Source organism: Myotis davidii, unplaced genomic scaffold, assembly GCF_000327345.1.
Source record: "Myotis davidii unplaced genomic scaffold, ASM32734v1 scaffold50, whole genome shotgun sequence".
NCBI classification, from domain to species: domain Eukaryota; kingdom Metazoa; phylum Chordata; class Mammalia; order Chiroptera; family Vespertilionidae; genus Myotis; species Myotis davidii.
Genome location: NW_006282004.1, coordinates 696,947 through 724,105, shown reverse-complemented (window position 1 = coordinate 724,105; position 27,159 = coordinate 696,947). Strand labels below are relative to the sequence as shown.

Sequence of the window (27,159 nt, the reverse complement as noted above, 5' to 3'; positions counted from 1 at the left end):
TCTTTCCAGTAGCAAGTCTGCAAGTCCCATTTGGCCGAGGGATTTATTATAGAGAAATGCAGACTCTGCATCAAGTGGTCACGTAACACTGAAATATTTCCATTGAACCAAAGATATACAACTAGGAAATTACAAGACTCCTTCATTAAATGGGAAGAAACTTTTCAGTAATCCTGGGTATCTTCCTGAAGTCCCTTTTAAGGACTAAAAATTACTGGGTAGTTTAAGTTGTAGTTATCAAAAACAGAAATGCTACATCACCTCTCTTTCACCCCTGACTTTCCCAATGAACAACATAAAGGCACGCCAGAAGGTTGATAACAGAACTACCCTGGGACAATCACTGCATCTATAGAATGTCCTATAACTTTAAAATTTTGGCACAAGCACATCTGGAATTCTCAAAGATCATGCAAGATCCATGAAACCTAAGTGGATTTTAGATTGAGGTTCTATTCACTTATAAGAATGGGTCAGTGAATCCGTTGGCCTGAGCAGAAACCGTATTGTTTTCACTGCAGTTAACTTTACAGGAATTCTAGACCTGATCGGAGGAGGCTTTAGCAGCACCTGTACTAGAGCCCCCTGCACCCACTGCCTTTACATCAAAGTCTATTTGGTTCCCCTCTAGGAACTGGCAATTTCAGGAGACATTTCACAATTCTAATGCATTTTGAAGTCATTTACTGAACCAAGCAGTATGCTCTGTCAAAGAACTTCTTCCAAGTCAAAGAAACAACAACAAAAAGGCCTTACTGTGGAACATAGGAAAAGCATCACCCAAATAAAAAATCACTATAATAAATAAGATTATTCCCTCCCACACATCCTTCCCACTTGGTGGACCCAAGTTTTGTTGAGTCTGTGGTGACCTCAGAATACAACTCAAAGTTTAAATTATAAATCACAGCCCTACACAGAGCATCATCAGTTCTTTTGAGAGCAGCATGTTCCAGGAAGTCTAATACAGCCACAGTCCACTACAGAGTGTATTCCTTAAGGGTGGGGCATAGGGCAAGTGAATTAAGGTCACTTAAATCTTCCCCATGACTTGTTTATTTTATAATTGGAATTTTATAACTTTTCGCCCCCTTGACCAATTTCACCCCCCCAATCCCCACCCCCAACTTTGGCAACCACCAGTCTGTTCTCTTTTATCTATGAGCTTGGACTGTGTGTGTGTGTGTGTGTGTGTGTGTGTGTGTGTGTGTGTTGTTTTGTTTTAGATTCCACATATAAGTGAGATCATACAGTATCTGTCTTTCTCTGTCTGATTTATTTAATTTTGCATATGCCCGAAAATTTTATACATGCTGTGCTAATGACAAGATTTCCTTTGTAACATAATGGCTGAATGATATTCCATTGTAGAAATATACCATATTTTATTTATCCATTCACTCATTAATGGACACTTATGTTGCTTCCATATCTTGGTTATTATAAAGAATGCTGCGATGAGCATGGGGATGCATATGTCTTTTCAAGTTAGTATTTTCATTTTCTTCAGATAAACACCCAGAATTATGGATCATGTGATGGCATATTTCTAATTTTTTTAAGAACCTCCATATTCTTTTCCATGGTGGATGCACCAATTTACGTTCCCACCACAGTACACAGGGGCTTCCTTTTCTCCACATCCTTGCCAACATTTACCTTTTGTCTTCTTGATAGCCATTCTAACAGGTGTAAAATATCTCATAGTGGCTTTGATTTGCTCTTCCTTGATAATTTGTGAGGTTGAGCACCTTTTTAGGTAGCTGTTGGCCATGGATATGTCTCCTTTGGAAAAAAAATGTCTATTCAGATATTTTGCCCATTTTTGAGTTGGATTGTTTGGATCTTAACACCTTATTAGATATATAATTTGCAAATATTTTCTACCATTCGGTAGGTTGCCTTTTTATGTGGTTGATGGTTTCCATTGTGCAAAAGTTTTTAGTTTTATATAGTCCCACTTATTTACTTTTACTTCTGTTGCTTTTACTTTTGTTCTCAAATAAAATAAAATTATCACCAAGACCAATGTCAAGGAGTTTACTGTTTATTTTTTCTTCTAGAAGTTTTATGGTTTCAGGTCTTAAGTTCAAGTCTTTAATTTATTTTGAAAATTCATTTTGTGTGTGGTGTAAGATAGTGGTCCAGTTTCATTCTTTTGCATGTGGCTGTCCAGTTTTCTCAATATTACTTATTGAAGAGACTGTCCTTTCTCCATTGCACATTCTAGGTTCTTTGTCATAAATTAATTGATCACATATGCATGGGCTTATTTCTGGGCTCTCTATTCTGTTACATTGATCTTCAGTGCCAATATCATACTGTTTTAATTACTGTTGCTTTGTAACATAATTTAAAATCAGGAAGCATGATAATTCTAGCTTTGTTCTTTTTCAAGATTTCTTTGACTATTTAGAATCATAACTCTTCAAAGACTTTTAAGCAAGAAATTGATATGAAAGAATTAACATTTAAGAACAGCAGCTTAGGCTGCAATGTAAAGAATAAATTGTAGGAATCAATACTGAAGGCAGGGACCAACTTGGAGGCTGTGACAATAATCCACACAATGGATGAAGGTACATTTAATAAAGAAGGGGCAATGAGGTAAAGAGAAGTCGATAGGCTCAATATATTGTTAGGACATAAAACTGACAACTTGGAAAAAGGAAAGAGGAATCAAATAGCCAATTTCCAGCATAGGTAGTAGGTGGGCAATGGTGCCATTTCTAGTGTTTTACAGAAGAATAAGGATGGCACAGGAATGATGTTCTTATTTCAGGACATGAAGACTTTTAAGTGCTGTGGGTATAGAAATGCAAATATTTAGCTGGCTGTTGGAAATAAGTCTCTGAAGCTTAGGAGAAAGACAGGACTTGAAGATATAATTTGGGGAGTCATCTGCATGTGGAACAAGCTTTTAGCCATGGAAGAGATGAGGATTATATCAAATAAAGAAGAGCCTTGCTCTGCTTGGTTTGGCTCAGTGGATAGAGCGTCGGCCTGCTGACTGAAGGATCCCAGGTTCGATTCTGGTCAAGGGCATGTACCTTGGTTGCGGGCACATCCCCAGTAGGGGGTGTGCAGGAGGCAGCTGATCGATGTTTCTCTCTCATTGATGTTTCTAACTCTCTATCCCTCTCCCTTCCTCTCTGTAAAAAAATCAATTTAAAAGTATATTTTAAAAAAAGATTTGTCTCCTTTTAAAAAAAAAAAGAGCCTTGTGTAGAACCTTAGGGAACACCAACCTTCAAGGAATAAGTGGAAAAAGAAATTTTCAAAGGGACTTTAAATAAGAATCTAGAAAAACAGAGAGACCAGGGTCAAGGCTGTCACAGAATATAAGGGCAAGGTGCAACAAGAAAGAGGGAAGGGGGTCAACACAGCTAATGCTGCTCAAGAGTTTAGGGGATTATGTAGGTGAATAAAAACTGCAGTGGGCTGAAGAATGGGTTGAGGATGGATGTTTAAAATAACCACTAAGGAGAATTTGAGATCAAGTTAACTTGGAAAAGTACAAAAATAATAATAATAACTGAGATACTCTGAGTATCCATGTGTGGTTGGAAACCATGAATTTGTAATGGTCCAACTCTACACGATTATACAATATTCTCTAGAGGCACAGAATAACAGAGACATAAACAAAATGGCTCATAGTAAGATTCATCCAAGTTTGTGGTTTTTCCCAGCAGGAGGGAGATTAAGACAAAGGTTCATCTGGTTAACCATTATCAAGAAAGTGTTAACCAAGGAATCTAAATTGAGTAGAGAAAAAAGTCAAGAAAGTTAGCAGAGGAATATCAAGGATATAGATACTTAGCTATTCGTAATAGAGCAATACTAGCTGCTGTAATAAATACGAATATCCCAGTGGCTTACTACAATAACTTACTCACTTGAGTATTCCTGTTTAGGAGAGATGAGAGGTTCTGCTCCAACATTCAGGGACATTGGTAAACAGATAACCTAGTACCTTCAATATATGCTTTCCAAGGTCACTACTGGGCATGATATTCAGCCAGCAAACTAGAGAAAATATATTTTCTTCTTAACCACCTAGACTTGGGATTACCACACACTACTTACACTCATATTCTTGGCAAGAATTAGTGACCCCACCTAAATGCAAGATAAGCTAAGAAATATAATACGGTAACTTGGTTGGGTAGCCACTTCCTAGAAAAAGCTCTGCATTAATGAAGAAGAACATGAATCTTTGGTACATAGCTGTCTGAGACACAAATTTCCTGTAAGGTTGACAAGTATAGATTGGGACCATGTCTATAGATATTTAGAAGGATTAGTGGATTGGGACAAAGAGGGACATTTGTTTTTAGTCAGAAGTGGAACAGTTCTTGGTGATGTTCCTAATATATCCACAGAAGGCCTGCTAAAATGAAGTAGAAAAGAAGGTAAATGAGGTGAAAAAGTCAAGAAACTTCTAGAAAATTGTATGGGTTGTTCATGTGGATCTGGAGAATGCAGTTTAGGGTAGGGAGGAAGATAATTAGCTAGTTGATTAGTATTTTATGAAGGAGAGGAAGTAACTGGGAGAGTGTTAAGTGATAGCAACATAGACGGGCAGAGAGAGGGGTAGCTGATAGGAAAAGTCTCAGAAGGGCAAATATAAGATTTAATCGGGAGGTATTATGAGCAGCAAGTGATACTAAAAAAATGAAATAAAAAGTAAGAAAATGCAATATTGCCTTCCAAAATCTCCCTGAAGTAAGAGAGTATATAGGCTTTTTTGGGGGTGGCTGCAAGGGAGCCAGTTTCTATTACCAAAAAGAGAAAAGAAAAATATTCATTAAAGAAATAAAAAGTTCCTTGGGGTAGGGAGTGAGCCAGAAGAAGTCAATGGGGGGGATGGGAGACTTATGTAATACTTTCAACAATAAAGACTTTTTAAAAAGAAATAAAGAAAAAATTGATGACAGCTAGCAATTACTATGTTACCCCCATGTTGAAAGTGTGGAAATTTAATCCACTGATTTATTTATATTTTGCTGGATATTAAAAAGCAAAGTGTTCAAGATGTGGACACTCACGTATACTTAATGCAAAATCAATACAAATTTACATGAAAATCTAATTTTTATTGGCACTCATTGTCATAACACATCTTAACAAGTCAGTTTTTTGAGCCTTGAATATGATACCAACAAAATTTTAACATATTCACTTTTGATGGAAAATCCAAACAATCAAAAGGAATAATTTATGTCGAGTAATTTTATTCATTATCCATGACAATTATTTTCCTTCTTTTTCTTTCCTGGAACTCTGTATTCCAATGTAATCATACAGAGAAAACAAATACGGAAAACAAATGAGACCAGAACTGCTTCATGTGGAAGTGAGAGAAGCCCAGATTTCATTCCATGTGGGGGGAAATCAGAGCTCATCTCCTTCTCAGCACACAGCTGAGGATGAGACCACGTCACCTCACACAGCCATTCTTCCAACTGCCACAATCATTTCCCATTAAGACTTCCCTGATGCCAAAAACCACTGATCTACATATACTGAACCCTTACTCAATAGTTCATGGTTGGTCTCTACCCATCCCAATGCCAGACATGTTGATGCTTCATCATATTTATTTTTTAGCATTTTTTATTACATTCTGTATTGTATGGCCTTAATTTGCTTTGCCTAATTCTATTATGTGTAAATCTAATCAGCATTCCTTCACCACCTTCTACCATAAGCTATCCAATTATTTGTGGACAAAGAATATATAATTGTTGAATTGACCAGGGTCCAACATCCAGTTCCAAATTAAACATTACTATGTATGAGGAAAATATTGAAGGGATTCAAACATAGAAATACAGATGAAAATATGTGGAAATTGAAGGATGTGAACCTGCTTACCTGGTCAATGAAAAAGCAATGAGAAAATTAATAACCGTCTTCAGGTTAGGCAAAAAAAAATGATATTCATTAGTAATGGTTTAACCCTTGCATTTTCATGAGGGATTTAAGTCAGGAAAGGGAGGAAATTTCTTCTTAATGAGATCTGACTGGACCTTTAGTGCTACTCAGCAGTCCCAAATCAGCAAACTCACCTATTTTTCTGAATGGCTTTTCTAAGCATTTGCCACATGCATCAAGATTTCTATGCCACTCCGCTCTGAAAATATCCAAGAAACAAATGAAAAAGCATAAATAAAGGCAATGGGAGTAGTATTATAGAGCAGATGTGGCATTGGGAAAGAGGAAAACATGAGCAATGTGGCAGCTCTTTATAAACGGAAAGGGTGGCTAGTGAATGGTGGTGCTGTTCACAAGGACAGAGCATGTAGGAGGAGGCAAAAGGAGGAAAAGTAAAGAAGAAATGGTGGCGAATGGGGGATGTGTGTTACTTCCCTGTTGAACATACTGAATCAAGGTGACTCTGGGACATGCAATGGCAATGTCCGGAAGGCAGGCAGACATACAGAGGACACAAGCCAAGGACACAGATTTCAGAGTCCTTGGTGTGGCTAACACCATAGGTGCATAGATGTGGTTGAAATTGTCCAAGAAGAGCAGGTAAAGGAGGAGTCCTCAGCTTGGGGTCCATGCACCCCTATAAATCCCATGAGTAGTCTTCAGCAGGTTCTTTTAAGCCCCTAAAAATGTAAGATTTTGTGAGCATGTTCATTTTATCTGGGAGCAAGGTTATATCTTTCTTTAGATTCTCAAAAATGTATTACCCAAAAAGGTATTGAACCAGAGGTGTAGATTGAGAAATGATGGTATCTAGGAAGCATGCCCTGAAAAATATAATGTGCATACACATAAAGAGAATCATGAGCCAGGGTGGAGCCTGAGAAGGAGCTGGCAGCAAGAGAGTGAGAGAAGCAGAGAGACGCAGGGCTGGTTCCATGAGAAGGAAGGGTTTTAAGTATGAGAATGACCCATCCTGTCATTTCAGGGTACAGCTCTAATGTCAACTCTCAGCAAGGCCTTCTCTGACCACTTACTCAACACGTGTATTATTTGTCTTCACCACTAAAAAAGAAAGTTTCACCTGGCCAGCATGTTTCAGTAGTTGAGCATCAACCTATGAACCAAGAGGTCACGGTTTGATTCCCAGTCAGGGCACATGCCCAGGTTGTAGGCTGGATCTTCGGTGTGGGGTGTGCAGGAGGCAGTCAATCAATGATTCTCTCTCATCATTGATGTTTCTATCTCTCTTCCCCTCTCTCTTCCTTTCTGAAATCAATAAAAATATTTACCAAAAAAAAAGAAAGTTCCCTGTGAATAGGACCTCTGAGTCTCTAGTGCCTGGAATAAGAAACATAATGCAACTATTGAGTGATTCTTTGACTGAGTAGTATTGGAGACCATCTGCAATTTTTTGAATTTCATTTTTACCTTCCCTTGTTCTAAAACTAGATTACATTCAAGTGGAACATTTTTGATTGACTCAATAATGAAACACATGAGCGAATATCTTTTCCTTTATTTTCTAACAATACAAATAACAATACAAGTAGAGTGCCATGGTAGAATACAGATAAAAAGGAAGAGTAGAAAAACAAAGCAGTTAAGTAAATAAGAAAGTAACTAAAAGGATTAGTCACTATAATTTATGCTCATTAATCAGTTTTCTTTTTCACTAATAAAAGTAATTCTTATTTATGTGATATATACATCTTCTATAATTACAAAGCAGGATACGAATAAATACAGCCATTGTCAAAATCTGCTAAGAGCCAACCAAATTGGACAATTCTAAAGGTGTTTATTATAAGCCAAATGTTGTGGCACGTATGTCCTAAGGCACTTAGGCTATAAATGTTTACAGAGGAAAAATAAAGTCCGCTTTCTAACCAATTTGAGTTACAACATTAAGATCATTAAATAACATGAACAATCATTTCAACAACTTTAATATGATGCTACACACTCATCTCCAATAAAATATATTATTTCTCAAATTTGTAGAAAATTACATTATTCAATTACAGACATATTTCCTTAGTTTTAATATCCAAGTCATCTTAATACTTGCTGTAAATAAACTATACGACAAGAAGAATCCAACCTTAGGCCAAATATTTCACTTCCTCTCTCAGACATGCAAAATGACAATTGAGATGCAGATGTAGCAAATACTACATCACTCTGACAATAAGGAAGAGATATTTGTATATATTAGTGCAGATAGAAGATGGTTTCTCCAATCAAACAGCTTGTAAACTGATGCGTTTTTAAAAGATTCATCTTAGATGTACACTGTGGGGGACAGCAGTATTTTCAAAGTGGCTTCCATGTCTTCATTCATGTACAGACACGTAAGAGAGAAGAAAAGAAAAAGAAAATTTGACATCTGTGCATAGTTTAATGTTGGTACAGGCATGGGGCCAGTTACATAATTTAGAAGGCTTGGTACAAAATGAAAATGCAAGACTCCTTTTTTAGAAAGCAGGGGAAAGGAGCTATTAAAGGTATCTATCTATATAAAAGCCTAAGTGACCGTCGCAACTGAATGGACAACCGAACAAGCTTTGTGGGGCAACCAGGCTGTCAGGGGCGTTAGCAAGAGATGACCAAATGACTGAGCAGCAGACTGCATGGGGCGGCCAGGCCGGCAGGGGGGTTAGTAAGGGGCAACCAAATGACTGAGCAGCAGGCTGCATGGTGCAACCGGGTCAGCAGGGGGTGCAGTGAGGGATGACCAAATGACTGAACAGCAGGCTGCGTGGGGCATCTGGGCCAGCAGGGGGGCCAGTTGGGGGCAACCAGGCCAGCAGGCAGAGGCAGTTAGTGGTGATCAGGCTTGCAGGGGGGCAGTAATGGGTGATCAGGGAGTCAGGCAGGTGAGCAGTTAGGAGCCAGAGGTCCAGGATTGTGAGAGGGGTGTCCAACTGCCGGTTTAGGCCCGATCCCCAAGATCGGGCCTAAACCGGCAGTCAGACATCCCCCGAGGGGTCCCAGATTAGAGAGGGTGCAGGCTGGGCTGGGGGACCCTCCCCTCACCCGTGCACGAATTTTGTGCACTGAGTCTCTAGTGAAAATATAAAGGCTTTTCCTTTTCTCTCTCTCTCTCTCTCTCTCTCTTTCTCCCTCTCCCCTGCCAAAGTGTTTTTCATTTGTTACTTAATATTGTTCTAGCTAAAAAAAATAATAATAATTTTAAATTATTAACATGAATTTTGGCATCCATCTTTTTATTGCACAATCCTGGTTTTAAATGCAAATACAGGTATACGAACGTTTAACTTGTATGCAAAATCACCAAATTACATGGTTTGTATTTTGTAGTTCATACATTAATACTTAGCAAAACAGTGAAAATATTGCTCAAAGCTAAGTTAACTGTGGGTTTTTTTTAAATTTCATTTCTTGATACAGCACATTCTACCAATATTCTCTACCTAGTCTTACTGAAAATTAGGAAGGGTTGAAAAGAAAAGGGATATGAGTCGCCCTATTTTTCACTTTCCTGCTATGTCATGATTTTCAGGGTCAGTGGTGAGCGAGTATATGGCAGTAGCAGGAGTAAGAAAGGAGATGCTAGGGCTCCGAGGTCCTTGGTGTTTCTTTGAAGCCATTGCCACTTTAGAGCCCAGTTCTGGTCCGAAAGGTTAGGGAGCCTCTCATTGCCGCACATCCTCAGTCACAGATGTGACACGCTTCCTTTGTCTGTGTCTATTTATTCTTGCCTTTTCAAGTGAGGCAGTTTTAACGTGAATCCGAAGTCATGCAATTTCTGGTAACTTCAGAATTCTGAAACCTCTCTTAAATGCATAGGTAGGTATTTAAAGTTCAGAACTCAACAAGGATAAACGTTATTCACAAGACACTCAGTAACTACTGCTTATGCCATTTGCTTCTTTTTTTAAAAATTTAAATTCTTTATAGTTTGAAGTATTACCTATATCATTTGCTTCTAAGCTAAGGTCTGCTCATCTGGTAAATGCAGCCTATTTCGGCAATCAAACCCAATCTCTGCAGGTCAGTGGGAGAAGCCATACATTAACTCAGAGGTTCTTTTAAGAACAGTGTGTATTTTTTTAATAAATTAGTTTATGTAAATTAGTTCAGTAAATATTTCATCAGGATGCAAGATGATATTTGTCCATATCTCTTACTCCTGACTATTCAATGTTCCTAACTATGAAAATCCTATAAGAGACCTTCCCAATTACATTTGCTTCACTGCACTAAAATGGCATTGTGATCTAAGAACAGGTGTTTCACCTAGAACTAAAAATACAACAGGCCCAGGTTTGGTTCCAACAGTACAGCTTGGCTTTAAGTCTTCCTGGCAAAACTTTCTAAAATCACTGGGCTTCAAATATTCCAGTTAAAACACAAGATTTTCTTATTCCCACACACACACACGCACACAAATAATGTAAAACCAGTCTCTTGTATACATGCTTATTTCCTCCATTGTTCCCTATGTGACAAATTGAACAGAACCTTTAACATTCTTAAATGTCTTTACAGATTCCTAAGACATGTTTCCCCAAAATAAACTATTAAAAAAGTGAAATCGCTTTTATTTTAGATCACTAATGATCCTCTTTTAGACCACATTGATTTCTTTTAAGCACCTGGTACATGGTCCAGGGACAATTTTTAAGTACTTCCAAAAATTAATTTTTCTAGAAATTAAATAAACATCCTTTTTCCTGCAGTCCTCTTATATTATTCCTGTGGTTCGTTTTCCAAACTGCCAACTTGAAAAGCCACCTTAAGAGGAAGTCTCATTGTTTTTGTCTAATGATCAGTCCTGCTGGGTATTCTTTATCACTTGGCTTTACCCACTCAAAACAAAGAAAGAACCAGGACCTGAAACTGAGGGCAAAAAATACTTCATTATTTTGGGGAGAGGGGGTGTCAAATGACACAGGAAAAATCTTACTTATTCTAGACCTGTGGCTCTAAAACTTGAGTGGGTATCACAACCTGGGAGGCTTGCTAAACAATAGATTTCTGGGCTCCACGCCCAGGTTTCTGCTTCAGTAGATGTGGCTGGAGCCTGAGAATCTGTGTTTCTAATCAGTTCTCAGGCCCACACTGTGAGAGCCACTGTTACAGATTGTCCTATCTGAAACAAAAGTTGCCACAAAAATTAACTTTTAAATTACTACTAAAGAAAATTAAAACACTCATGCTTCTGATTCTAAAATGATCTTATGACCTCACAGCATTTCTTAAAGTTAGTAAGAATAATAGTATAAATACCCATTTTTCAAATCATCAAAAATATGATGTTTAGATATGGTGTAATAATGTTTAGCATTATTACACCATATCTATGTTTGCCTTCATATATGGAAGTGAAAGCACCGCTATTTATTTTATTTTAGCTTGTAGATGATTTTCCAAAGAACATGACTTTCATTTCAGGATGACACAAAACTGAAGATACTGTATTACCTTTAAGAGACAAGTAAGATAAAATTGTCTTCACATATGTTTATAGATTTTCTGAAAGTTGCAAAGCATACTCTTATTACATATACAGTTAATATTTTCAAAATCATACATTATTATATGTATGTTGTTTGCTTCCAATTATTTGGACCTCTCATTAAAACTAAGCCATATTTTTTTTTCGTTTCCAACTCACACTATATTACTATATCATCATTTATGTGATAATGTAAGAAATATAATTTAATCAAAAATCAATTTACTTTAGAGTTCTAAATATACATACTATCTTAGAGAATATATAAGATTAGCTCTTTTAATAAACCAGTGCTCATATTAGTTTTCTAAATCTTATCATGTAAAATATTTTTCATTCATCAAAGATTTGAACCCTAGCCAGTTTTTCTCAGTGGATAGAGCGTTGGCCTGTGGACTGAAGAGTCCAGGGTTCAATTCCAGTCAAAGGGCATATGCCCGGGTTGTGGGCTCCATCCCCAGGAGGCAGCCGATCAATGATTCTCTCATCATTGATGTTTCTGTCTCTCTCTCCCTCTCCCTTCCTCTCTGAAATCAATAAAAAATATTTTTAAAAGAGATTTGAAACTTCCAAGTATTAAATATGTGACCCTAAAACTTTAAATATACAGGGTTTGAAAATCCTGTATATTTTAATGTTTATTTGAAGCACTTTAAAAAATTAACAGCATATATTTGTTTACTGTTCAGTTCTCTGTTGCACACTGACTAGTGCAGATACAGATAATTTTGTGATGACAGGGATAACATCAGACAAGATTGCTTTTCAGGACTTTAAATTCTTCTCAAATAATCAAGTTTGGTCTTATCAACCCTCTCAGAAACTCATTTCAGTGACACTAAGAACACCAATTTTCCCAGCCTGTCAAATCGATATAAATTATTATCATGATGTGGAAACTTACAAATTCCGAATTAACTAATAAAGTCAATTTGGACAAAATTAACAAAAATGAGTATATCACTGGAGTTAATCTCTACTTATCCGGACCTAGAGGGAAAAGAAGTTGAATCCAATAATGACCATCAAGAATGCATAAGTAAAGTTTGCTATTAATTGACTAGTTTGACATACGTACCCAGATTCATTCTCTCTCCAACACGACTCTTCATAATCCTTTAATTTTTCCTGGCTTCCCTTTCCCAGGAAATCACCAGGTGTGAGCAACCCAAGTCTAAGGTGTTCCACCACCTGGGTGATAATAGTCTCAGAAACAAGAGGTCCAGCCCACTAGGTTGGCTCCACTAGGATCAATTTCCAGAGCCTCACCCTCCTCCACCCACTCTTTCTTTCTCTTCATTAATTGTTAGTGTCCAATAGTCTGCTAAGCTTTTGTTAAGTGCCTGTTTGATTATTGGTGCTTCTAACTTAAATTTTTGTGATCCCCTAATTTAGTTTTATTCCCTAATTTGCCATTGTGCCATGATTGAGCTGCAATCATGTACTTCCTCTCTACCTCCCCTTGGTTCCAACACTTTCACACGTCCTGCAGTATTCCACACAGAAAACCTCTTAACCCCCTGTAGCAGCTCTGGTAAGATATTTGACCCTTTAAAATATAACAACTATTTGATATGCTTACACAGTGACAAGTTGTGGAGAAAACCCAACTTCACCTTTCAAAAGGGAAATAGCAACCAAGAAACATGATAGGAAGGAGAAGGTGTCTAAATCTGTCTTCATTAAGTTTTTACTCTCCGACTCAATTATGTTTGATTAGTCTCTGGAAGATATAAGAGCTGAGGAATTCCCTGTAGCTATTTCATGAAATGCTAACATGAGCAATAAACAGTAACCTGAGACACCATTTAGAAACCCCAGGAACTCAGATTTGGACTCTAGTAATTCTAACAGAACATTAAATGAGAAACAGGAAACACATTTTTGTTTTCACAACTAGGATTTCTTATTTCAACACCTTCTCACTTCAGTAACACAGCCTGAAGAGTGTTATCTCACCAGAAGGAAAGTAATATGACAAAACTGATCTGTCTTCACATAGCAAAATGATAACCGCATGATTGTATGTTGCTTTTTCATATTTGCACTGATTTATGACTATTGTGATAATAGCAGTTACTTTTCAGATTCTTCACAAATTCCCATACACCAATTTATAAAGCCTGACAATATTCTCATTCAACTTATATTAGTTAATGACCAATTTATTCACCATCTGTCTTTTCCTTTGCCAATCTTTCTTTTGCTCAGTCCTCACCTCTGTTCCCTGCCCTAGTCTTCTCTTACCTATACCCACTAATTCTGAACATTGCCTAAGCATTTTCAGCCTTGATATTATTTCCTTTTATACTTACTGGCATAGTGAACTTCTGGATTGTGATACTGTGGACCTGCCCTACGTATGCATACGTAGGACCAATCCTACGTATGCTCCAGTTTCTGATAGAGAAAGTCTGTCTAAACTAATAAAGCAAAGAAGGAGAAACAAGGACAGAGAGAGCAAGAGTGAGAGAGATGAGATGAGGAGACTTGACCTCAGCTGAGCTGGAGTTCTGCCACTTACATCCCAGTGAGTTCTAATACAGAAATGGGAAGTGGGTTGTCTTAAGTAAGAGATGTAACTTCTGGAGTATCTCCCTTAGAAAAGAGAATAGTATATTATGTCTACATGTGATCAGAGAGAGAGATTGAAGTTGTCATTTGAGCTGTTCATCAAAATATTTCTGCTCTTCTCCTTCCAGCCATGGGGTTAGATTGCCCTTCCCTTACCACTTTGAAGTTAGGCCAGTGAAATAGGAGCAGACATGACCTGAAACCCTTCTGGTAGAATCTTTAAGAGCCAGTGTGCAATTTGCTAGGTTACCTTTTTCCTGCTGTATGGTTACTTTACTTGATAAAATTAAGTTTGTTAACCCTATGTTAGCCCCACTGCTGTTAATTAAAATTCTACTTAATTATGAAACAGTTCTTTTTGTTTGATCATCAGATCTAAAACTACTGAAGAACTAACTTTATATGTTTAATATCCTATTATTGATTTTAATATGACAAAATGCACGCTGGTGGAATCTTAAAGGCACCTCTTGCACCATTCTCTGGCTGCACTGTTCAAAATCATGTCTACTGTGCACTTGAAAGTGGCTCACCCAAATTGAGATATGCTGCCTGTGTAAAATACATATCAGATTTCAAAGACAGTAAAAAAAAAAAAGGATTAAATGTCTGCATTAATAATTTTTAGATTTAGGGATATGTTAAGTTAAATAAAATATATTATTAAAATTAATTTTACCTGTTCCTCTTTTTTTTTTTTTTTTTTACTTTTATAATGTGGCTGCTAGAAAATTTTAAATTGCATGTGTGGCTTACATTGCATTTCTTTTGGATATCCCTGTTCTTAAGTCTAAGTGTGTTCATGATTAAGACAGTGTTTCTCCTGAGAGTGGCTTGTGTTTGCATGCCTTTCTAGTCATACTAGACCATAATAGCTGACTTGCCTCTGTTACACAACAGCCTCATCTCCCTAAGCCTCTGCTCTTTCTCTTTTGCACCACATGATCATGAGACTAATCTTTTTTTAAATATATTTTTCTTGATTTTAGAGAGGAAGGGAGAGAGAAAGATAGAAACACCAATGATGAGAGAGAATCATTGATTGGCTGCCTTGATCGAGCCTGCAACCCAGGCATGTGCCCTGACTGGGAATTGAATTGTGAGCGTCCTTTCCACTCACCACTGTGTTTGTTTTCTTGCCTCTTTCCCGGCTTGCTGTCCATAAAAATCAATTAAAGTAAAATATATTTTTCTTGATTTTAGAGAGGAAGGGAGAGAGAAAGATAGAAACACCAATGATGAGAGAGAATCATTGATTGGCTGCCTTGATCGAGCCTGCAACCCAGGCATGTGCCCTGACTGGGAATTGAATTGTGACCTCTTGGTTCAGAGGTTGATGCTCAACCACTGGCCAAGCAAGAATAATCTTTTTTATTAGTCTCCTTTTGATTATATCAACTCCTTGCTCAGAAATTAATATCTACTATTATATATAAGTTAATCAACCTAATGTTTGATACTCTTCAACAACTGATTACTCATAGTTCTCCATTAACATTTATTTTTACTTCCTGACCTGGACTCATTCAAACCTCCTATTTTGACATGCTTATCTTTGGCACTCACTTGTTTTTAAAGTGCAGTGTTGTTTCTATTACTTTCTATCAACCCATGACCTTCTCTGTCTTTCACACTCTCTACATAGATTTTCTCCTCTGAAAAAATCTTCCATAGTTTGACCCCACCCAGTATTCTGTACCAGTCTCCTTGATGGCCTCTCCTATCTCCTTTATTACATTTTGTTCATGGAATGAGTTAGCATTCATTGAGAGATTTCATTAAAACACACTTTAAGTAATTCATATGCATGCATTTTGTCTCCAAACTAATTTATAAATTACTTTGACACAGAGTATTATATTGTATAAAATGACAGCACTATAATGCACCTGGAAGATCAACTATTTGTTTTACAAGTGAGGCATCTGAGAACCAAAACATGTAAGTGACTTATCAGAGGTAATATGTATAATCAGTGGCAAAACTAGGACTGGAATTCTCCATCGTCTACTGCTTTGACTGGCAAAAGCCACCTTTACCATTCTAATTTATTCTTCCTTCCAGTATGTAGGAGATGTCCCTTGCATAAGTCAGGAAGTCTCAAGTGAGCCATGAAGAGGCACAGGCAGCAGTGTGATAGTGCCTAAAGGGGAGAACACTGGGAGTAGTAGGCTAGGGCTACGAGCACTAACTTTCCTGCAGGATTGAACCCGTGGAGTGAAGAGCAAGCTAAATCATAGGCGAGTGGGCTGGGGTTAGAGGCAAGGCTCCTAGCACAACAGGGGAGCGGAAGTGTCCTCCAGACGTCTGAGGGAACTGAAGCCTAACTATAATGACTGAGCATGCACAGTGGGTTGTGGGAAAAGAAGGAAGATGGCTCCTCAGAGGGCACATGGTTGGTGACATGAAACAGCAAGTTTAGTTTCCGGATCCCATCCACGGCTCAGTCACTGACTATATTACTCCTTTTACAGTGTCGGCCTTGAACTAGTAAGACTCTATCTAGATAGAATGAGCCTGAAACTTGAATGTCTTTAATTAGAGGGTTTGAGGAAACCAAGTAAAGCAATGTTAATAGTACTAAGCTCTGCACAGTTTGCACTAACAAATGCAGTCAACTGGCTTTACTGCATAACATGATAGATAGATGGATAGATAGATAGATAGATAGATAGATAGATAGATAGATAGATAGATATAGATGAGAGAGAATTGAACTTATTAACTCTGTCCTTAATTTCACACAGTGAATTTTGCAGAGGATCACAATTCTGTTATGCCTATTATATCCCTCAAAGGCAACTCATGTATCCCCATGGGACTTGGTTCAACATTTTCTGCTAAAATGATGTAATAACTCTGTTCACTTCTACCTAGGGCAAAATTGTTTAGATTTTGTATAAAATATCTTTTGAAATACCTGTCCTTATTCATTTCAGAATTGTTTAATTAATGCTCAGCTGAGACAACAAAGCATCATCTTTTGGTGTGACTTAGAGATGATAGGTACCTCTAGAGCAGCCGTGGGCAAACTACTGCCCGTGGGCCGGATCTGGCCCATTTGAAATGAATAAAACTAAAAAAAAAAAAAAGACCGTACCCTTTTATGTAATGATGTTTACTTTGAATTTATATTAGTTCACACAAACACTCCATCCATGCTTTTGTTCCAGCCCTCTGTCCAGTTTAAGAACCCATTGTGGCCCTCGAGTCAAAAAGTTTGCCCACCCCTGATCTAGAGTGTTTGTTGCCTGACTGACAGCTGTCAATTAGAAATGGGTCTATAGGATGACTAGTTTGACAACATGCATTTTAGCTCTTAAATTGCTCTGATTCTTAATTTATGAGTTGGTTTAATTTATTACTATCTCTACATTATGAGACTCTGACAAAGATTTTACCAATCTCTTTCACTGAGATTTTCCCAGGTCTACAATCAAACAACCATTTAAGAAAATGGCTGTTTCTACTGTTGAAAATAATGGTTGCAAATAGGTTCAGAAGCATGAACAAACACCCATATTTTAAAATATGATACTGAAGAGCATAGTAATATTTTTCAGTGGTAATTGGATGGAAAAAACACAAGATTAGAAATTTGAATCTAGGTAGTACAGACAGGTTAATATTTGCCTGGTTTGACTCACTGGATTTTTCTGAGAAATAATTTTCAAATAGAAGGTTTTGTGATTATTTAGAGCTTCAACAAGGTTTTAGAAGGGATTCCAAGATAAGAAAGGGGAGCCACAAGGGGCTCAGCCAAACCGGGGCAATGACATCACAGATTCCATCAGGCCCAGAGAGCAAGTTTACAATTGAACAGTGTGGGCAGGAAGAGAAGGCTAGGAACATGCACCATCTGATTGTTTTAAAAACAAATGTATCACTTCAAACTCCAGAGCAAAAAAAAAAAAAAAAAATGAGAAAACACTTTAACTACAATTTAGGTGAGAAGAATTCTATTTTAATTATCTGCTAAAAATCAATACTTAAACATTGTTCAGGGAAGTCTTTCATTAGCAGATATTCTCAATTGGGAGCAAGTTTGGCCCCCAGGAGACATTTATCAAAATCTGTAGACATGTTTTTAATTGCCACAAGTAGGGAGTGCTGTCGACATCTAGTGGATAGAGGCCAGAGGTGCTGGTAAATATCTTTTAATGCAAAGGACAGCACCTCACAATAAAAAAATCCTCTTATAACTATTTTTGATGTCAGCTGGGTACTGAACATATCAGGATTATCACTTCAGAAGTTATATAAGTGTTTAATCACTATGTTGTACATCTGAAACTAATATTATATGTCAACTGTAATTGAAAAATAAAAATTATTTTTTAAAAATCCTCTTGTCCAAGCAGTGTACCTGCTGTGATCTATAGCAGTGGTACTGTACATTCACTCCTGGGTGTCTTCCACCAATATAACTAAATGAAACTAATATTCCAGGCTTACTGTACTTGCCAAAAATAAGTGGTATCTTTAAAAAATTAAAATCTAAAGTTGTTCCTTTAAATAAATATTTAGATTTTAGCAAAATCTAATACAATCTGAGTGAAATGAGAAATTATTTTGAAGTTTCACACTGATAATTTGATCTTAAAAATACATTGCATGTATATAATGTTAAAGAGCCCTGCCTGGCTACTGGACCACTAATGGTATATATCTGTGATATCAGCTCAGGCAACATGTTCAAAACTAGCAAATTAGCATCAGTATTTCTTTGAAAACTCTCTACCAATAGCCTACTTTATGCCAGACAATTCCTAAAGCAAGTTCCTTGGCTTTACTATTGAGAAGCTTCTTCAGTGTCTCCCTCCAGATATTGCCCTTGACATGTCCCAAGTATCTTTCCAGGAAACCCTGTTTCTAAAATAAAAAGTAACGAACCACTTAAAATGTTTCAAGTATTATTATAAATAAGAAACACTTAATGAACGCTTATTATAAACATCAAATGAACATTTAAACTCAGCTAACCATAAACATTTCTGCCAAAAAACAACAGCAGTGTCATCATGAAATAAACCTACTGATCAATGAATAAGAACTTATGGAGATTCCTGTATATCATTTCTGTATCATTACTATTAATTACTTCCACAGGACAGGGTGGGAAAGTCGTGTTACTGTAACCTTTAAGCCACCAATAAGCTTCTGAGGTTGAAGTCAATGATATAAGGATATGCCATTTAAATAGATTCTACTTGAAGAGTGGTTAGGAGACATTAACCTCACAAACAAATCTCTCAAAATAAGAATGATGTGCCTTAGTTAAAAGAAAATGCATTCCATGGAAATGCTATTTGCATTCCATGCTCTTTTACCTGCTGATAAAAATACTAAAAAACTATCATCCTATAAGTGGCTGCCCTTTACTAATCACCTGTGATATGCGAGGACCTTTGCCAGGCGCTCAGTATGCACTGGGCTGATGCACACAGCTACCTGGCTGGAGGGGTATTTCCCTCCAGAACGCCAGCGCTCAGCTGCCTCTGTGTAACAGGCTGTGATTCAAACCCAGGAAGGCTTTCCCCACAACCCTTGACAGGTCGTGGTCTCCACTTGCAGTAAAACTCATAAGCCCAAGGAAATTTAAGATTTCTTTTTTATTCCTTTGTACTTTATTCAAACAATATCTTATCACTCAAATGTCTAAACTCAGACAGATCATAGAAGAATGACGTAGTTACACTTAATTCTTACCTTACCGTTTGTTACTTCACAAAGGCATTTTGCCCTGATTTTTGTTGTTCTGTTTTTTTTCCTAGTTTCAACTCATGAGGGGGCGGAGGGGGGCGCGGTAGATTTTGTTTGTTTGTTTGTAATATATCACCAGCTCGATTTCTTTCTTGTGGTGTGACTTTGATCAGTTCGGACATTTGTCAGGGTTTGTGCACACCGTCATTTGTAGATGTCGCAGACATGGAAACAAGATGTTTAGTGTCAAGAAGAGCCTGTATGTTCTGACTGAAACATTTCCTCGCTGCTCAGTTTTGTGAGTGTTCGTGTGGGTGTGTGGGGCGTATGGGCAAAAAGGACATTAAGACTTTTAGAGAGGATGGTAAGAAGAAGAGATTCTTGGGGGGGAGGGGGGAGGAGAAGAAAAGAAGAGGGAATGGAAAGAGAGAGGGAGAGGAAATGAGAGAGAAAGGAAAGAGGACTGCTTTATAGCTGCTAAGATTGCAGACAGAAATAGCACACCACCACCGTGAGCTGTATGCGACTCAGAGACCAAGATTAAATTGTATTCACTTTTCATAATCAGTTGCTCAGAAAGGAAGAGATGACATCTGGTCCTGTCTTCTTCTACATCTTGATTTTTGGAAAATATTGTAAGTATGCTCAGGATTAAATTTCTATTCCTTAGTGTTTTATGAAATTATCGCAAGTACAAGTGTGTGTTGCTTATGTTTCTGCTTTGAAGATGACAATGCTTTTTCTGACGAAATTGTAATCTCACCTCAGAATTGTTCTTCTTAATACATGTCTGGTATTTCTATTAAAAACTGAAACATATTGTCGGTCAGTAGTTAGGCAAGACTAACAAGCATAGAAACCTATGCTTCATAGCAACCAATTTGCCTAACTGGTATTAACAATATTGTATAAATAATTTTGTAATATTTCAAGAGGAGTAGTCCTTAAAGAGATTGAGTTCAAGGAATGTGCCCATTGAAACATCCCGGGAAGGCTTTACATGTGTTCCAGTTTCTGTGTAGTTGTAACGTTTCCTGTCCTAGTCCTTTGTGATTTGATATCATAGATGTGCCTCCTCAAAGGGAAATGCGTTCAGAAAACTCCTTTTTTAATTTGCAAGGTTCCTCGCTGTTCCTTTAAAAGAAAAATAAGGGAAAGCAAAGCCATGAAAGGCACAGACACACGAGGGTTCCCAGCGGACATTTGACTTTTGGTTTAGTGACAGTTTTTGCTGTCTCTCTGTGTACTGTAGTTTACTTTTCAGAATAATTTTCTTTCATCAAGCGAAAGAGTCGTTCTGCATTAAAGCCTAGTTAAATTACATTATGTAAGTAGAAATCAAGTGTTTTTGTTTCGTGCGTAATAAATTATGACAAAGTCAAAGTGAGTCAGAAAGAAAACTTTCTGGGTACCTTTAATACCTTATAATGCTGGAAATAATGAAGCTTTAACAAACTGAGAATTCCCAAGCATGTTTCTATTCCTCTATCTCTTAAAAGTTTGTTTACATGAAGATATTCTATTGAGGAATAGCTCAGAGTAAATTTCAATCCAAACTCTCCCATGTGCCACACCACAGTGATGTTTTTCCTGTCTTTCCTTCTCGCCTTCTGAACTCTGGTATATCTCACTGTAATGGTCAAAGGTGAGAGCATCAAAGTAAAACTAAAAAATTACTCAGAATCCTGGAGAAGCGTTCCAGTTCCTCGCTGTCTCCATATGTTATCTTGATTACTGACATTCCCGTTTTTTTAACTGGGAGGAGGGGAGGGGTGAAATTGCAAACCCCCACCAGAAATTGAATGTTTCTAATTATAATGCAAGTGCTTAAGCTATCAGAGTTTTTGAGATTTGCCACCAACTTCCTCATTAATCAATAATGTATTCTGCCATCTCCTATTCCATTTCAATAAAATGAATAGATCACAGAAGCCAAAGGAGTACTTCCAAAATACTCATGAGAAATTCAAGGGGTATGTATGTAAAAGATGTTCAAGGCAAGTTGAGAAGTAACTTTGGCTAATGTGCTACCATCATTTCAGGTTGTAAAAAAGGTTCTATGCTTACATGTTGTCTTTTGTTAATAAAAAATTATTTTGATGACCAGAAGTAGAAAACAGTTGTTAGGAGGTTGGGGACTAAGTAGAGGTGGGCAAAGGAGGGTGGGGGAAAGGGGACTGGAAGAGATTTTGCTTGGGGCAATGGATGCATGATGCAGTGTGCACATGATGTTTTGTTGAGTTGTACACTTGAAACCTGTATGGTTTTGCAAACCAATGTCATCCCAATAAATTTAGTTAATTTTTTTAAAAAAAGAAAAAAGGATACTAAGGAACAAACATAATTAAAGAATTAAATGTATCAGATTAGATCCTGGACCAGGAAAAAAATAAAAGGGTTTTTGTTCTTTTGCTATAAAGGTGGGGGGGGGATAGTTAATAATGATGATGATAATGTTAAAACCTTCCAACTTTTAAAATTTAAGTACTTTTGATTTACGATGTTTTTGTAATGCAGTGTGAGTACTTGAGAGCGCCATGTTCTCATCCTTCTCTGCCTTCCATGGAGAATGAGGGCATAAACATCTGATGCCCAGTTTGGCAAGCAAGATTCCTGGCTCTATATTAGTGTCAACTAGGTTGGTGGAGTGGAGGAGCATTTAACCACAAAATAGCAACCCACACCCATGATTCACCATTTAATCTATCTCATCCCCCAACACCACCTAACAGAAGATTTCTTACACATATAGCAAAAGAAATCAACAGTGACAAAAGAAAAGTCTCAAAACTCTGTAATCCCATGACTGTTGTTGTAATTATGTTTATTTATTTGCTTTTTAATCCACTTTCCTGTTGCCTAGGAACAGTTGTCATGGAAGACAGCTGACCTAAGGTGCTGATCTTTGACGACTTACCCACTCTGAGCCTTATTTTGTAAAATGGCGGTAAAATCTTTTACCCTATCGACTTCCTAGATCTCCTATCTTTAGTTTTTTATTACATAAATTACCTCCCTGAATCTTCGAAACGACTCGATTATATAGGTACAATTAAGCACGGGAGGGAGACAAGCCCAAGGACATTCGGCTCAAGCCAATAAATGCCAAGATTTGGATGCTCTCAAAGTCCATGTTTTTCCCCTGAGACCATGAACACTCTCAGGAGAAATAATGTGTATAACGGGGCTTTAAAAACAGAAGGCCCTATATAGACTTGAGCAATTATTCGTAGCCCTTTTAACCAAAACTACTTATTGGATGCCAGTTACTCTAATAAGCAGTAGGACGAAGGGGTGATCACTGAAGGGGGAGAGTGGAGAAGACAGAATATTAATCTAGGATTCCCAAACAGTGAGACAAGCGTACACCAAGAGTAGCAACATTAAGATTCAGAAAAGGTTTCCTTTAAACCTTGAGGATTTTTCATTCTTAAAAAAATCCTCTATAGCCTAGTTAGCTGTATTGTGCCAATGTTAATTTCCAGATTTGCAAATATACCAAGGCTGCGTAAGATTTTACCATTAGGAGAAGCTGGGTGAAGGGTTAAGGAACCCCTCTGAACTATTTTTGCAACTTTTTAGGAGCCTATAATACTGCAAAGTTCAAAAGCAATCCCCAGAAAGAGTCATATCACAAGTCCTTATCAGCAATTGCTTTACTCGTTATTAAACAGCATCCTTCAGCAAAAGCAATCATTTTACTGAATACTTTGGATAGGAAAGGAACAAGTGAGGAAACAGGACATAAAAGGGGCTCAAATATTAACTGAACCCACTTTAATATTGGGCCAAGGACTGGTTAAGGACCTCGATTTTAGTTTCCAAGTGCATACTTAGAAGACCATCTGGTCTTTGCCTTGGGTCCTGGCACTGGCCTGTCTCCTAGCAATTCTCTTCTTTAACCATGAAAAAGGGGAAGGAAGAGTCTTTCCAGAACAGTCCACTAGTACATGAAAAACAGAACATTCATACATGGAAAAGTAGAATACTGATGTATTTGCCCACCTCCAAAACATAGAAGAATAAACTTTTCAGAAGTATCTACTATTTCACCTCATATTTTTAAAGGTTGCTAACAATTTTATATTATTCTTATATGAATATTGTGTCAAATTTTTAAGTTTCAAATAGAAAATTAACAAGTCTGTGCCTCATCATCATCATCATCATTCATTCAAACAAGTTATCACATTTGTGAGCTAAACAGCTTCACAAGCATAATTTCACACATTCGGACAAACTTGTTAAAGTGAAATGCTCGGAGTTGGGTATTCTAGTTAGATTTCATGTTTGTCTGAATAAAACTGTAAACATGTATATAATTTTGATTTCAAGCCCTCTGATTGTGGTTATGGGTGTGGTTGGTTTTCTTTGTGTTTTTTTGTTTTGTTTTGTTTTTGTTCTTTTTTGGATGTGGTTGTTTTTATATCTACCTTTTATTGATTACTTTCCACAGACCATGAACAGTGCTAATTGCCTTAGAGGCATTATCTGGTTTTATATCTATAACAATCCTAAGAGGTATTCTCACTTTACAAAATAGGAAACAGAAAATAAAAACATTAAGCAGCATACCTGGCATCGCCCCCTAGTAAGTGTTGCAAAAAAGATTTCAATCCAAGTCTGAGTCTTTGAAAGGCCTCTGCTAGTAAAACATGACTCAGTTCTAATACTTTCTAAAGCTATAATAACTTAGAGTTAAAAGGGACCTGGACAGTTCTCCTGATCCTGCACAGTGGTCTTTGGACAAGTTAGATACTTCCCCATTTTAATGATTGCATGGTAAAGAAATACGGACCAGCCCCAGGTCACAGAATTGGTAAGTCCAAACAAAAACAGTTTCTACAACCTCAGAGTGAGGCCCTCCCCAACCCAGGGAAGTTTGAGAAATCCACGTTTGGTGTTTATCAACCTCCTCCTATGAGCTAGTAGTACCATCTGCTTTATATACATTTCTCAGTGCACACCAATAACCCATGAATTAGAAAGCACATGTAAATAATTTGACTGTATAAAAAACTAGACTCAATCTGCATTGACCCCAGGATTTTGCTTAGAAAGCGTATTTGCAGCACATGGCACAGAACTAGATTCGTAGGAAGTTCCTGTGCTAGCTTACCTCTCCTTCCTCTTGGATATCCTCTTCTCTAATTATCTTCACAACCCCAATAGCTGTATTTCCTGTCTTATACATAGTGACCCAATACTCTCTCATCTTCAATTCTGCACGTTCACCCATCACCCGGATTGGAATGACAAGAGTCCATTACTGAAACCAAATGTTCTTTTCCTTGTTTGGAGATAAGCAGGGACAAGTTGTGAATATTCAAATTCAGGTTTTGTTCTCTATCACATCAAAGATAATGGTTGAGTGGAAAAAATATCATTTAAAGTGAGGTGTCCTTCTACTTGGGCTAGAATCGGTATTATCCTATTAAGTAGTTGTATAGTATAATATTTTAGATATTTGATTTTTTTGTTTCATAGATTTATTTTATAATTTTTAAAAATATATTTTTATTGATTTCAGAGAGGAAGGGAGAGGGAGAGAGAGAGAGAAACATCAATAATGAGAGAGAATCATTGACTGCCTCCTGCACGTCCCACACTTGGGATCGAGCCTGCAACCTGGGCATGTGCCCCTGACCCTTCAGACCATAGGCAGATGCTCCATCTCCACTAAGTCAAACCAGCTAGGGCCACTGTATAATTATTTAAATACTATCTAAATTAACTAGGGTCACTGTATTTCTTAAATCTTCCATAATAATGAATTTGTCTTTTAAAAATAATCAGTGCTTTTAAAAAATGTCTATAAATTATTCTTTGTGATGGGAAGTCTGGGGCTCTTTCACTGGCTGCTTTAGGCCACATAGAACCTTTGCCTCTAGTCATTGTGCCAGCTCCTCTCTCCATCTCTCTCTCCCTCACTTTCCCCTCCTATATTGCCCTAGGAAGTCAAGTTCTCGTTCCATAATGAAGAATAACACAGCTCTCTCTGCTTAGCCCCTGTGTCCAAACTCAATTCCAGGTCTACCTTTAGTCAGGTGCTCACTTGAACCAAAATATCAGCCATGTGATTAGCTACAAAAAAAGGACAGCAGAGAATCTTACATTATATATTCTTTAATGTAAGATTCACCTTTTTAAAAATATATATACTTTTATTGACTTCAGAGAGGGAGAGGGAGAAAGAGATGGAAGCAAAAATAAGAATCATTGATCAGCTGCCTCCTGCACACCTCCACTGGGGACTCCTGGTCAGGGCACAGAGCATGTGCCCTGACCAGGAATCAAACCTCCCAGTTCATAGGTCTATGCTCAACCACTGAGCCACACTGGCTGGGCAGGTCCATCCTTTTGTTTAAGAGGCAGCTGAGAGTTTAAATACCTTTTTGTTTTTGTTAGGGGGTTGAGTGTCCACTTGAACAGATAAGCCATGCAATTATATGACCTATTTCGTTGATTAAAACATCTGGTTGTGCTGTTGTTTCCCAATAGTCTTTTCTCTTGACTCTTATCTAATTCATTTAAACAAAAATAATACAAAGAGTTTTTCGGCCTTCCAGCACTCTAAGTCTCAGGTGAATTGCTATCTAGTTAGACAGTTTCCTCTTATGTCTCTCAAGTACTTTTTTAAGTTTCATAAAATTAGACTTTTTTTGAGTTCAAAGGAAACTTAAAGCTTATAGAGTACAATTCCCTCACTTTTACATAAGCAGAAACTGAGGCTGTGTAGCTGTGTTCCCTTTTGATTTCAGCTCTATTATCCTTTACTCACTTTTAAAACTGAGTCTTCAAATTCCATATGTAGTTTAAGAAGGGCAGGAAATATCAGAAGGGTAAAACATCACCTAAAAATAGGAAGGACCTAGACTAAAGGGTATAAAAATAAATGCATTGCCCTGGCCAGTGTGGCTCAGTTGGTTGGGCATCATCCTGTGCACTGGTGCTGGTTGGATTCCTGGTCAGGGCACATCCTTGGCAGGGAGCATGCAGGAGGCAGATGATGGATGTTCCACTCTCATTTTGATGTTTCTTGCCAGAGACCAAATCCAGCATGTCATAATTTCAAGAGTTTCATCAAAAGGTTGATGAAACTTGGGGACTCAACAGGGTAGTCACCTGTTGGGAATGGCTGAAGGCATTTCCCCAAACCTGAAAAGGGATTATTGCTTGGCTGCCAGACAGCTAAAAGGCATCTTAATCTACACGTTATTGCCTCCTACTGGCCAAACACCTGAACAGCCGTAGGCTAATTCCCCCATTCTGACAATGGACTCTGTACTAAACTCTGACCATTTGAAGTGTATATCTCGGCCTTGCCTCAGGACAAATTGTGTTAATAAGAAGCATGGGGTCCTGGGACGAGGAGACCTGAGAATTTAGATCTTGGATCTTAGCTCCTTTAGCTAAGCACCTCCGACCCCCAAAAGCCTTTCAAAATTATATTCGTCTCT

General features: G+C 37.6%; 1 protein-coding gene across 4 annotated transcripts in view; it reads left to right on the top strand.

Moving 5' to 3' along the window:
• The first annotated feature begins 20,200 nt into the window (after nucleotides 1-20,200).
• The window catches only part of RXFP1 (relaxin/insulin-like family peptide receptor 1), an 85,464-nt gene continuing 78,505 nt past the window's right edge, over nucleotides 20,201-27,159 (top strand). For 2 of the 4 annotated variants that reach the window (XM_006752664.2, XM_015564347.1), the window contains exon 1: nucleotides 20,201-20,334. In XM_006752664.2, coding sequence (XP_006752727.1) covers nucleotides 20,286-20,334 — 49 coding nt within the window. In that variant the 5' untranslated portion in view covers nucleotides 20,201-20,285. The remainder of the gene's footprint in view (nucleotides 20,335-27,159) is intronic. The other 2 variants (XM_015564290.1, XM_015564318.1) reach the window with 2 other exon arrangements.